General features: G+C 36.1%; 1 protein-coding gene across 1 annotated transcript in view; it reads right to left on the minus strand.

The window, feature by feature from the left end:
* Positions 1-9,184, minus strand: part of LOC110192644 (doublecortin domain-containing protein 1) — a 113,987-nt gene extending 104,803 nt beyond the window's left edge. The window contains 7 exon segments of the mRNA XM_078148872.1: positions 5,037-5,121; positions 5,124-5,152; positions 5,155-5,200; positions 5,685-5,782; positions 7,083-7,321; positions 7,323-7,370; positions 9,168-9,184. Of these exon segments, the coding sequence (XP_078004998.1) occupies positions 5,037-5,121; positions 5,124-5,152; positions 5,155-5,200; positions 5,685-5,782; positions 7,083-7,321; positions 7,323-7,370; positions 9,168-9,184 (562 nt within the window).
* Between the last annotated feature and the right edge of the window lie 3,649 nt (positions 9,185-12,833).

Consider the following 12,833-nt stretch of genomic DNA (forward strand, 5'->3'; position numbering starts at 1 on the left):
GTAAAATGAGCTGGAGAAGGAAACGGCAAACCACTCCCGTATCTTTGCTAAGAAAACCCCAAATGGAATTACGAAGAGCTGAATACTCAAGAGAAAAATGACTGAACAACAACAAAAAGTATAGGATCGGCTTTGGAAGTTCTGAGGACTTCCGGGACAATCCTGTGGAGCTTCTTTAGAATTAACGATAGATGCATGGTGTGGTAGTAGCTCACAACTTTGAATTTATGCTTCAATCAAAATCATTCTGAAGTCAACAAACTGGGCTAACATGTAAGAAAATGAATAAATCTAGGTTCATTAAACAAATGCATTTTTTGAAAAACAAGGAATGACAGAACATTTCCTTTTGGTTGCAGATACCAGCAAATGTGTTAGGCTGCTATTTAGAATGTGTCTTGGAATTGAAACATTTCCAAATCATCAATAATTAAAACGATGAGAATCCATCATTTCACTGACACTTCAGCAAGAAAAGATGCCCTATTTTAAACATGCTCACACATATTCTTGTCAATCACAAGCTGTCACAGCAAATTATTTCATTTTGTAGATCACATGGCATTTAGCAGAAAATCTCTAGGTTTAAATTTAGATCTCAGGTACATTATCGAGAAATCTTTTCATAGATTTTTCTCCCCTTGTAACTGCATCTTCACAATGCATTATATAAAAGATGTAAAATCTTATTCATAATATTCAGTTTCACTTCTGCTTAACAAAACTCATGACTGATATGAATCACTACAAATTATAACCTTGAATGCAAAATAGCAGAGTGGGCTATAAGAAATAGTACAAATGCAAAAACTCAGTATTTTAATAATAACAACTGCTGCTCCATACAGTGGAAATTCAGGTTAAGACTGTGAGCATGATGTTGGACCCTATCAATTTCTTCCTCGACCTTTTCCTAAAACTTTAATCTCTTTGAAGACAGGAGCCAATTCTTACGTTTTTTGGTCTATCTTTCTCCAAGCCCTACCCACAATACTAAAAATCATAGCACGGCGGAAAGCAGGCAGCACTTAGGAGTCAGGACATCTAATTCAACCCCCTCATTTTAAACACAAAGAAGCGAGGCCCGAACCTGTGAAATGATCTGCCCAAAGTGTAACTTTGGGGTGTGCTATAACTAAGATCTAAATCCAAGTCCCTTGATGCCAAATCTATTATTTTTTTTCCACCATCTTTCAAATCCTGCCTCAGACATCACTAGTTGTGTGACCCTGGGTAAGTGACTTTATTTTTCTTAGATTCATTTTCCCCTCGTTCAGAATGGGGCCAATAATACCTGTACCACCTGTCTCCCAGGCTTGTTAATAGTGAACATTTACTATTTAAACTTACTATGCTAAGCACTTGACAACAATTATTTCATTTGATCCTCGCACAACCCTGGGAGGCAGGTGGCACAATTATCTCCATTTTACAGATGAGAAAGCTGAGGTAAACAGCAGTTAAGTGACTTGCTCAGGGTCACAGAGTTAGTAAATACCTGAGGCCAACATTTGAACTCAAGTCTTACTGACTCCAGTGCTCTATTCAATACAACACCTCGCTGTTATGAGGAAATAGGTCAAGTCAGCATTTTGTAAACCTTATAAGGCTTTGTAAATTGAAGATATTTTATTAACGAATAGATTTCTACTGGTCCTCAGGCATTTGCTGAAGAACTTTACTGAGTGAACATGTTCCTTGAGGAAGCAAAAAAAAATGGAAGATATGAATAAAGACTTAAACTGGAGTATAAACCTGAAAACTTTCTAAATGGCTTAATTAATGATAGTCCCTTAGTGCCTCTCTACAATTTCAGTAAAACAATTAAATTATGCTATCTGTAAAGCCACTACTGCAAGAATATTGGAAAGAAAAAAATGTTTAATATTAAATGCCTATTTTCTGAACATGAATCAATTCCATTAAACTAATATCCTGTGGAGGCATGATGCATATAAAATTTTAAAACAACAGGCCCTGCCTGCAAGAAGCTTGAAGTCTAATGGAGGGAGTTTTGGGAGAAGGCTTCCTTGAAGGGAGCTGACATCAGAGTTGGGCTCTGGAGGGGACTTTAACAGGTAGAGTTGAAAAGGGAAATAGTCTATTTCTAAGCATGGCGGTGGGCATGATTAAAGGCAAAAAGGTAAAATCGGGTTAACAAAGAGGAGGCCAGAGAGTTCTAGGTTGGTGTAACATAGAAACATTTGAAGAGGAGGGAGATAAGGCTGTACAGAAATGACTACTAAAATATTTATTTAGTCCATCCTAAAAATGTGACCATGGCCCTATAATTGAATTTCTACCCCTAATCTTTTATGTCAGCTTTGACCCTGACATTGATCTTAATAAGATCTTTTGGTCAGGGGGATTTTTTTCAGGTATACAATAAACAGATTACATACTCAGAGCCCCTGGCCATCTGTGAAGATCCTGGACAAGGGAGAGGGGGAGAAGACTGGGGAGCAGTAATTTAAGAATTAAAATGACCTCAGACATATGATATTTTCTCTGTTAGGATTTTAAGTGTAATTCATTAGCATTCTCCACTGATTCACTTTTGCCTTTCTCATCTCAAGAATGAAAAAAAAAATTTTTTTCCACAAAAAACCAATGGTTGGAACAAATATTGTCATTTATTTTGCCTTCCCACACAACAAGAAATAGTGAGCTTTCTTCTGAGGGCCCACACAATTATGTAATCTCTCGTTATTCTTTGTGTTCGCATGTTCATTTCTTCTTATCTCAACAAGACTGAGGTATCCCTACACAGTGCAGAGTATAATTGGCATAAGTGCCTAGTTCTAGACACTTAATAAAGCCTCAACAAATATTTAGTGAAAGGAATTAGACACTAACGTCTCCAGAGGGCTAAATGTTAAAAATCAGTGCATCACCATCTTGAACAATGTTTTTTGGGACAGTGGTATATTAAAGATTCATACACAGGCAGGAAAGGTGCAGCTACAACACCCAGTCTTCGCCAGCTGTTTCGAGGCAAACTTCAGGGTGTTCATTTCTTCAACTTCTAAAAAAGCTTCCTTGCTCAGAATTTTCCCCAAAACTTCAAAAGAATTTGCTTATGCACATTGACTTCTCCACAACCCATGCTTAGAAAGGCAGTCTGATTTTGATGAGTAAGATGATACACATTTAGACAAGTCTTTTGAGATACTCTAAATGTCCACATTCCGATTTTCTCAGGAGTTTAATTCACCACGAGTGATTTTTTTTAAACTATGACACTTATCCTTGTAAAAGTCTTCTTAATGGACATGTGATGTGCTATTCTGTGTCCAAGCTCACCTACTATTTCTTTTCTCCAAAGAGAGGCACATCTGCCACCTGCTCTAGTCTGTGTCCCAGCAACAACTGTCGAGCAGCATAAAGATTGATTATCAGTCAAAAACCATTGCACAACACCAGATTTTGGTAGGTTAAGCTTGCTGATCCAGCAAGAGATGGTGTGAAATTTTCAGGAATGTGTGCCAACACTTTGGTGCTAAAAGAACAGCAGTGCATTTCACAGTGAAACACAGCCAAAGACATGCAGACAAAGCAGAGAAGTTTTTTGTTGTTGTTGTTCTGGACTTGATTTCAAAAAGCAAAAAGAATTAAAATAAAGAGAAATTATTTCATAAAATTAAAAATCATCCCCAATGCCTAGTCATGTGCATAATAATACTATTTGAAGCAAAAATGTCCAGGAGGCTTTCTTTAAAACTCTAGCTATGAACAATTTTTAAATATATCTATTCCAACACGCCATCCATATATAAAAGGCAAGAATGCCTTATTAATCAAAGTAATTTAAGAACTTAATGAAGCAGTACATGAATATTTAAATCAAATTAAGGTCATGATGAAATAAAGCCCAAGTGTTTTTACACTTGCAGATAGCTCAGAGAATGAGTAAACAAAGGTAGCCATATTTTAAACTTCAAGGAATAGATGATCAAACACAATTCTATATCGTCTCACCAGTAATTCTTGTCGAATATCATAGCAACAAGTTTCTTCACCAAGGCCAAATTGTCTTGAATTTTTTTTGTCAAGTTCAAGAAAATAATTTGTTATATATTCAAGGATGGAATCACATCATTTCCTCTTTAATGAGCTCCAAGATTATTTTTTCTGAATTTATTCAATTTGCTATCCAGACTTGATTTTTGTTCACTACCTTTACAAAAGTGGGGGAAATTACTCCTCTTTTTTTTGAAAAGTTTTGAGATGAGCACAGCAGTTTAAATGTTCTTAATTCTGATAGGAAAGCTCCTATGACATTTAAACCAGGTCATTTTATAGAGAACTTTTATAGCAGACTGGGTGTTCAAAATACTTTGAGGGATTAAATACACAGGGTAATCTTCTATTCTTGTTATTTTTAATATGAGCTGGATTCTTTCTCACTGAACAATTAGAAATTTTCATATTTAATTCCAAAGGCCAAAATATCAGAAATAATAAGTTCAAAATTTAAAAAAAAATCTATCCACTAGATTCACTGAAAACATAAAGTAAAAAGTAAAGTCAAGTTCCATATTTACATCAGGGAACGTTCCATTAGGAAAACAATGTGCACATATCAATTGTAGGAGTGTCTCGGGCTACATCTCATAATTATGTTAATATTCTTTGAACAAAGGTTGACTGCATAAATGAATAAATGAAACTTGAAACTTTGAACTATTCTTTTTTTTCCCCCAAAGAATAAGTCTAATGAATTGTGTCTGTTGGGTGTCACTGAAACTAAACAGTAAATTCAATAATCTCGGATTCAATTTATTATATTTTCACCATTTAACCTCCTGCAGGCTCCCTAATGTCTATTCAGATCTATATTAAATTAAGCACCAATGCTAATGAAGGGCAATAAACGTGGCTGTCAGTAGATTTTTCTTTCATTAAGCACATTATCCTCTTACTGAGTTGTAAATGAGTAAACATTAGTTTTGTTAAACCATGCAAAAAAGACAGGATGAAAATCATTTTTAATTGCACCCCTTAAGCGATTTGCTGGGTTTCTGGGTTGTTTTTACCTTTAATTTTTTTTGACTGGATCTAAAAAGGTTCTCCAGTTGAAACAGAAACGTCGACATGGTGGGGTCTGTCTGCGGGTTCTAGTGAGCCTCCGCACTGTCTGCCAAGAATGCTCACCAGCAGCCATGTTCCGCTTCAGCTTTGGAGTGCCCTCCTCCAGCAGCTAACAAGAGAACCAGAGGTAAGGAAACGTGGTCAGAATATAGGAAATCGAGCCCTCTCTGACAGACCGAAATCTCAAGGCTCAAAAAAGAAGCCAACTCCTAGGTTAAGAAATTAACATTAAACAACTGAAACAATGACCTTTGCCCAGAATGCGCAGCTTTTTTCTAGTGTGGTTATCTGCAACCGGGACGGTGATGGGGTGAATCACGGCAGCAAGAGAATGTTTTTAAATGACCATCTAAGTTTAATACTAAAATATTTTGTATATTTCAGAATATAATAGCTATAAGATATTAAAACATCACACACGTTTTAATTAAATGGGTTACTTCAGCTGAGAAAAAGGGAACACCTAAGGAAAAGTTATCTACATGCATATGCACATATACACAGATGTATAATGAAATAATTTTTATATAGTAAAATTAATTATTTTCATTTCTTGGATATCATAGACTGTCCGTGTGGAGAGAATAAAGCACAAAAATTTTGGAAGAGCAAATGCCAGGTATAATAGTACGTACCACAACTTTGGTAAAGATACTCCAAGATCCTTTTTTGTAAACTGTTACCCTAATCACTCATGGTGGATATTTAATTCTTTGGGGGCATTTTAGCTATATTCCATGCCAGTTATAATTTTTGGAAATAAGAAGTCTATACCTTTAAAGAAAAGTATATAAAGGTGCATGTTAATGAAAAGAAATTTTAAAATTTCATATTTACTATCTTTAATTTTACAAAAACAAGACTAAAAGACTATTGACAATATATTTAACTGGTATTGGCTACTTTTCTATGAATAAGCTTGTCAGAAAACTGTCAAATTTTATATAGCTATTGTTTTAAAATATGTAACTTGGATATAATATGCAACATATTACATAATATACATATACTAAAAATCTTATATACGTAGTCTTAAGTTTTTTTAACTTTTTTATTCTTATCACTTACGATTATTTAATGATAAGTGCAAACATTTTTAAACAAACAAAAACAAAATTCTGACCATAAATCAAATGGATTATTATTAAATTGCTTATACTACAGCTATCCATACTAGTTTTCATGTTAAACCGTTTTGGGATGGAGTAAAGATTGTACTGGGATAATACTTTTTAAGTATTTTAACCTGAGACAAACCAGTTTTGCTACTTTCTGAGCAAAAACTATATTCTCAAAAAAGAGAAAAAAAACCCAGACCTAGATACCAAACTTTTAACATCTAATTAAGACAAAAACTTTTCTCCTCGAAACAAAAATATTATAATCAAAAGTATAATTGTTAACCAAACCAATCCTTTATTGTTACTATGACAGAACCAAAACTTCAAATAAATTAAAATCACAATGCACTTAAACATTTAAAGATCATGAAAATAATGTCGTTATTATTATTAAGATCAATTTCCTCATTTCCTTTTTGTTAACAAAGTTTCTTGCTTACAAAAAGTTCTTTTCATGAATTCTGATGTTAGTCTATCATCTGTGTGAAATCATATACTATAGACAAAGATGATTTTACAATGAGTTCGTTTCAATTAAAATTTTGTCAAAATATTGATTGATTATATTTAAAAAACTCAGCATGTAAATTTAAATTCTACTAGCTTTAAAAGCCAAGTCCATCCGATCGGTTTTTATGGTACATTTGTCTTCATGCCTTCAATGCGCTTTTAAAACTTCGAGAACCTCCCCATTGACATCTATTTCATGCATTTAAAAAAATGTCATTACTAACCTATCATTTGGATATTTTACAGGCTACAGATTGGAGAAGAGCTGTATCTTTATACTCTAAGTAGTTGATTGAATGATAACAAATTCTCAAAGAGATGAGAACTTCAGCCGCGGTCGTTAAAAGCAAGACAAGAAGCCCAGCTTCGATTACCTCGGCTGACCCCGCGGAACGCTGACAGGTCTGCTCCTCTCGGATGATGATACAAGACAGGAATTGTTTGTACTATTTGATTTGTGGCTCTCCGGCTCTGATATTTCATCATGACTGTGATCTGCTTTCGTTTGATGTGTGGAACACTCTTGAAGCCCTGACCCTCTTGATACCATCGCTGATGGCAGGCAGATGTTGGGGCCAAACTAAGGCTGGCTGCCTAGAGTTTTCCTTTTCTTTTATTATTGCTCATGGCTGAGAAGATATATATTGTCTGAAATAACAACTGTATGGAAAGTTAAATGAAACTATTTCTTATTATTGAAATTGTTATTATTGTTAACTCTGGACTAGGTTATTTATTTCAAAGTTGTAAAATTTTGAAAGCAAGAGTAAATTAAGGAAGACATTCCTCTGCAATTGGAATGATAGGAAATAAAGAATTCTCTAGTTTTGTTAACAGTCAATTTACTATGACCTGCTATGGGTCCCAACTACTACAGGGTGGGGGAAGAAATATAAAGACAAAGTCCCTGTTTAAAGTCATTCATAATTTAGGAAGATGATATTAACACTTATGAAGGAGTAAGAGGAAGATTAAAACCTAGGCCTAGGGTGATGATGACACAGGACAAGTCAATTCACTTCAGCCCCTGGAGATGATGGGACAGATAACATTATGGAGAGAGGAAGGGAAAGGAGCAGAGAGGTAAGTGACTGAGCACTGGGGGGTCTGCGTACAAAGCGGTTTGAGGGCATGGGCCTCCTAACCAGGAAACAACCAGGCCACAACTGATGGTGCATGCTCCCTAAGGAACTGAGGAGTCATATCTACGTAGGGGGCTGCGCCAAGATTTTAAAGAAGGGCAAATGTTATCTGAGAAAGGGAACAGAATAAAGTCTACAAACTTTGAGCCAGAAAGCTTAATTTTAATTACTGGGGAATTTTTTAAAATAAAGAACAGATCATTAAAACAATGGTTAGCAAACATTTGGAAGATGAAGCTAACATGATTTCAACAAGAACAGGTCATGCCAGACTAACCTTATTTCCTTATTTGACAGGATTACTAAGACTAGTACGGCACAAGAATGCTATTGCTATAGTCTAGCTAGATTGTTGTGAAACATGGGATAAAGTTTCTCATCCTAATCTTGTTCAGAAGATGGAGAGATGTAGGCTAGACCACAGTATAATAAAAAATCAGTTGAATATCTAGACTCAAAAAGCATTCATTAATAGTTCATTATCAATATGAAACGTAGTCCAATGAAGTTCTCCAGGGATTGGCCCTAAGCTATTTAACATCTTTATCAATGATTTAAAGATATGGATGGCATATTCATTAAATCTATAAATGATTATACAATGGCGGCTCGGTGGTACAGTGGATAGACTGCTGGAACTGGAGCCAGGAAGACCTGAGTTCAAATCTCACCTAAGACACTGACTAGCTGTGTGACCCTGGGCAAGTCACTTAATCTTATTTGCCTCTATTTCCTCAGCTACAAAATGAGAATAATAATGGGACCTATTTCCAAGGATTGTTGTGAAGATTAAATGAAATAATATTTGTAAAGTGCTTAGCACATAGTAAGCGCTACATAAATGCTAGCTATTACTATTAGAAGACACAAAATTGTAAGCAATAGCTAACATATTGGATTGATGGAGTCGAGATCCAAAAAGATTTTGGCAGTTAGAAAGATGAATGGAATCTAAGAATATAAAATTCAATAGAGATTATTATCACCATTTTACAGTTGAGGAAACTGAGGCAGAGTGGTTAAGTGACTTGCCCAGGATCACACAGTCAATAAGTGTCTGAGGTTGGATTTGAACTCAGGTTTTCTGATTTAATGCCCACTGTTCTATCTACTGTGCCATCTGAATTGCTTTTGTCCTGGCCAGAAACTCTGAGGGTCTTCCCCTCCCAGACTGATTCTTTTGGGAAGTCAAACTAAGCCATCTTTTGCTTTAATTCTTACCTAGCCTTTAATTAGTGAATGAGTGTTGCCTTGCCTTGGCTAAACCTGGGAAGGACGTTAGCTTAAAAAGGCCAGGTCCCACACTGCATCTGGGGCCATCGCCAATCTTCCTGACCTATGTATTGCCACTGGACTCAGATACCATGGAGGAGAGATTAAGTTTGATGACTCTGCACAGCTCTGCCTCAGTTAAATCCAATTCACTTGCAAGTCAAGACACCACCCTCCTGGTGTCATTGGTCCCCTTCAAGAACAAAGGACAAACAACATACTGTGCCATCCAGTTGCCACCGAAGGCAGCTCAATTAGAGAAGGTGATTTAGCTGAAACTCTAAATTACAGACAAGTTGATGATTTGTACTGGTGAAGGGAGTTTCCACTAATACGATGACCAATTACATATTGCTGCAGATGTAGGTATAGATGTCATACAGAAATACAGAGATAGAAGTGGAAAATCTGTGATATCACTGATGTGGCTATCCCCTCCACTGACACAGTTGCCACTCATTCACACCTGTCCATCCTATCTGATGCTCATCCAAGTTCTCCAGCAATTTTGCCACAAGGGGGAGGGGGAGTCTATCCACCAGGTTACAACTTCATCTTGCACGGATATCAATGCAGTTCACAGGGTGTTCATTGACTGAGTCATTCTTTTTCCAGGCATGTATTTCTCTGGTGATACTTATATACAAGCTCTTTCATATAATTCCTCATTTGTGATATGTTGGAAGCTGTTCTTACTCACCATGTGTATCTCACCAACTTTTAGGGAATCTTCAGTTTCATCTCCTCAGAGTAATAGTTTTCCATGATGCCCAGGCCTACAGCATCACCAGAAAAGGACTGGTGTCAAAAAGATGGTCTTTTGTTTTAGCAAGAACCATGTAGTTTCCCAGTTACTATCCTTTTATTCAACTCTTAGCCCAGCTCACTGTCCATTTGCAGTCTAAGATACATGTCCTTTTGGACAAGCTTTATACATCGTCCATCCAATTGCAAATCACTGGCAGTCTTCAACTACCTATTGCTGTTGTTTTGGTTTTTTTCCCCCCAGATAGATAATTCACTTGTTTAGGAATCTCTGCCATGTCCTGGGTGTTGATGCAAATAATGCAATGCCATTAAAAAACAGGAACATCAAGACTTGAACTTTATTGTGGACATCCTCCATGACAATGACAAACACCTTAAGCAAGGACATTTCTCCCTACTTTGCGCCCCACTTGATATAAGTAATTAGAGGTTATTGAACAAAGTTATTTCTGTTGTTGATATCTTTCTAGGCATCTTGCATGATTTTGACGTGTGCACTGGAGACAGGAATATAGATTTAGAGCTGGGAGAGACCTTAGAAGCCATTAAGCCTAACTTTCCCTTTTAACAGATGGGGAAACTGAGGCACAGGGAGGTTAAATGACTTGCCCAGGATCACACAACTAGGAAGTATCTGAGGCAGGAATTAAATACAGGTCTTCCTGACTTCAAATCCAGCACTCTAACCATTGTGCAACCCAGCTGCCACATATTGGAGAAGAGCCTTAAGGTAGCATTTTACTCTAATAAATATTTTTTAACAGACAAAAAACAATAAGGACAGTGGATTCTGGTATTCACTACACTTTTCTTGTATTCTTTACACAATTATGTGACAATGAAGCCATATTCTACAGTAGACAATTTGCAATAGTCTATTTTGTTCTGATGTCATTATCAAGGATATGTTTAATGAGGATGTTCATAAAAATTTACATAGACGGGAAAGTAGACATATGGGCTGGTAATAATTTATATTCTCTGTCACTTTTGGGGGGTAATAATGACTGATATTTTTTCCCTACACCTTAGGTATCCTTAGGTTTCTTGGGAACTGATCCCTTAATCGCTCCACAACTCTGTTGCCTAAAGCACATGACAGCTTTTGGGGTACTTGATCAAATTGAGCTGCTTTTCCCAGTTTTGTTCTTTCTTCAGTGCCATTTACACCTCTGCTACCAGCAAAGGCTACAACATCAGAGTCCAGAGGTGGTGGCTACATCACTCTTAATGATGAAAAGAGTTTGTCATAAAAAAATGTTTGCAGGCTCTTTCCATCTCTTTGTTGCTCTCCATCCAGTTTTGCTCTTCAATGCCACTGAGATCACTTGGCTTAGGGGGTCTCTCTCTCCCTTGGTGGGTTTCTTTTATAAAACTTTTTTCCTTTCACTGCTTCTTATTCATAATTTTGCAATAATCTTCTCAAGATCTTAAAAATAAGTTAACACAGAGTGTCCCAAAATTCTTAGTACAGATTAATGTCTTAAAATAGTACTGAGACTTTTCTGACAGCACTTCTACTAAATGAGCTCAGCTCTTGGCTGCTATATCCCTCCACTTTTGTCCAGGAGATTGTGCTTACTGAGGTACTTTCTAGGTTTTATAATGAGGATTATAACAAACGATTTCCATCCATCAAAACTTTGTATGAAATTGTTAAATCTGTGTCAATGTCCTTTCCCAAACCATTTCCCAATTTTTGGTGTCAATGACTTACATAAAAGTAAGCTTGAAGTAGTTTTGCAGTCATCTCTTTTTTTTCATTTTCATTCTTCCTTCTGGCTTTGTATTAATTTTAATCTTTGCTCTAACAGAGGAGTATTCTAACTAAACATACATAGATGATTCAGGAATAACTCACAGAATGTAACAAGTCATTTCACGCTGGTTGACATACAATTTCTTTCTATTTTTGATAATACTTGGAGTTCACCATATCTAGCACCTCCTGATTCTTTACTCATAGAAAATATTCATAATGTATATATACATATATATGCCACATGCGTATATGCATATATAGACACATATAAAATTCTGTATACTTCTACCTCATTTTCTCCTTGCTACAAATCCATTGTATTCAGCATTGTACTTTTGCCATCCTCCATCATTTTCGCTTTTATCCTTAAGTCTCTAAGTATCAAAATATGTGTTGTTTTTAATCACAAAGATAATAACAAGTTCTTCCCAGAATTTCTCTCTCCCTCTCCCTCTTGCTCTGCTCTCCTTCCTCTACTGCTTCTCCATTTGACACTCCTGTTTAACATAACTGGACAACTATTGAGCAACTCTCCACGTTGTGGTCATTCAGCCACCAAAGGGTAAAAAAGGGCATCCAAACATCTACACTGCTCTGCAGTATTCCCTTTCAACAACTATTTGTTGATCAAAATGTGTAAGGAGACAATTCACGTTGAAATGCTGAAGAAAAGAAGTATGATGAAGCCTATATATTCTATGGTTTCTCTTGTATTAATGAATATGACAGGGCACACAAGCCACAGCGGCTTTTTTGGTTGTTTGTTTTGGTGAGAAAATTCTTTTGAACTAAAGTAGGACATCAGCAAAACTGAAAGAACATCTCACATCTGACCATCTTAAAAATGCATCTGAAATGTAAGTTCTTTTTTGGGTGAAGTAAGCTTGCTCAGAAAAAGCTAGAACACTTCAAAAACTTGGATTTGCCATTTTACAAAAAAACAAAATGAAACCCTTTTCCTGAAGCATCCTATAAAGTTGCTTATTGGATCTCCAAATGAAAAGAAGCCCGACACTATTAGTAAAGCCATGTGTTCTTGAAATGGCCCATCTAGTTTGGGAAAAAGCCATTAAGTGATTCCACTGTCAGATGATATGATCCATTCTGAAAGAGTTCGCTTTTTTTTTTTTAACATTTTGAAGCAATTTGTTGAGGAATTAGCCACTC

The sequence above is a fragment of the Phascolarctos cinereus genome, unplaced genomic scaffold, assembly GCF_003287225.1.
Source record: "Phascolarctos cinereus isolate Bilbo 61053 unplaced genomic scaffold, phaCin_HiC Scaffold_9;HRSCAF=440, whole genome shotgun sequence".
Classification (NCBI taxonomy): Eukaryota; Metazoa; Chordata; class Mammalia; order Diprotodontia; family Phascolarctidae; genus Phascolarctos; species Phascolarctos cinereus.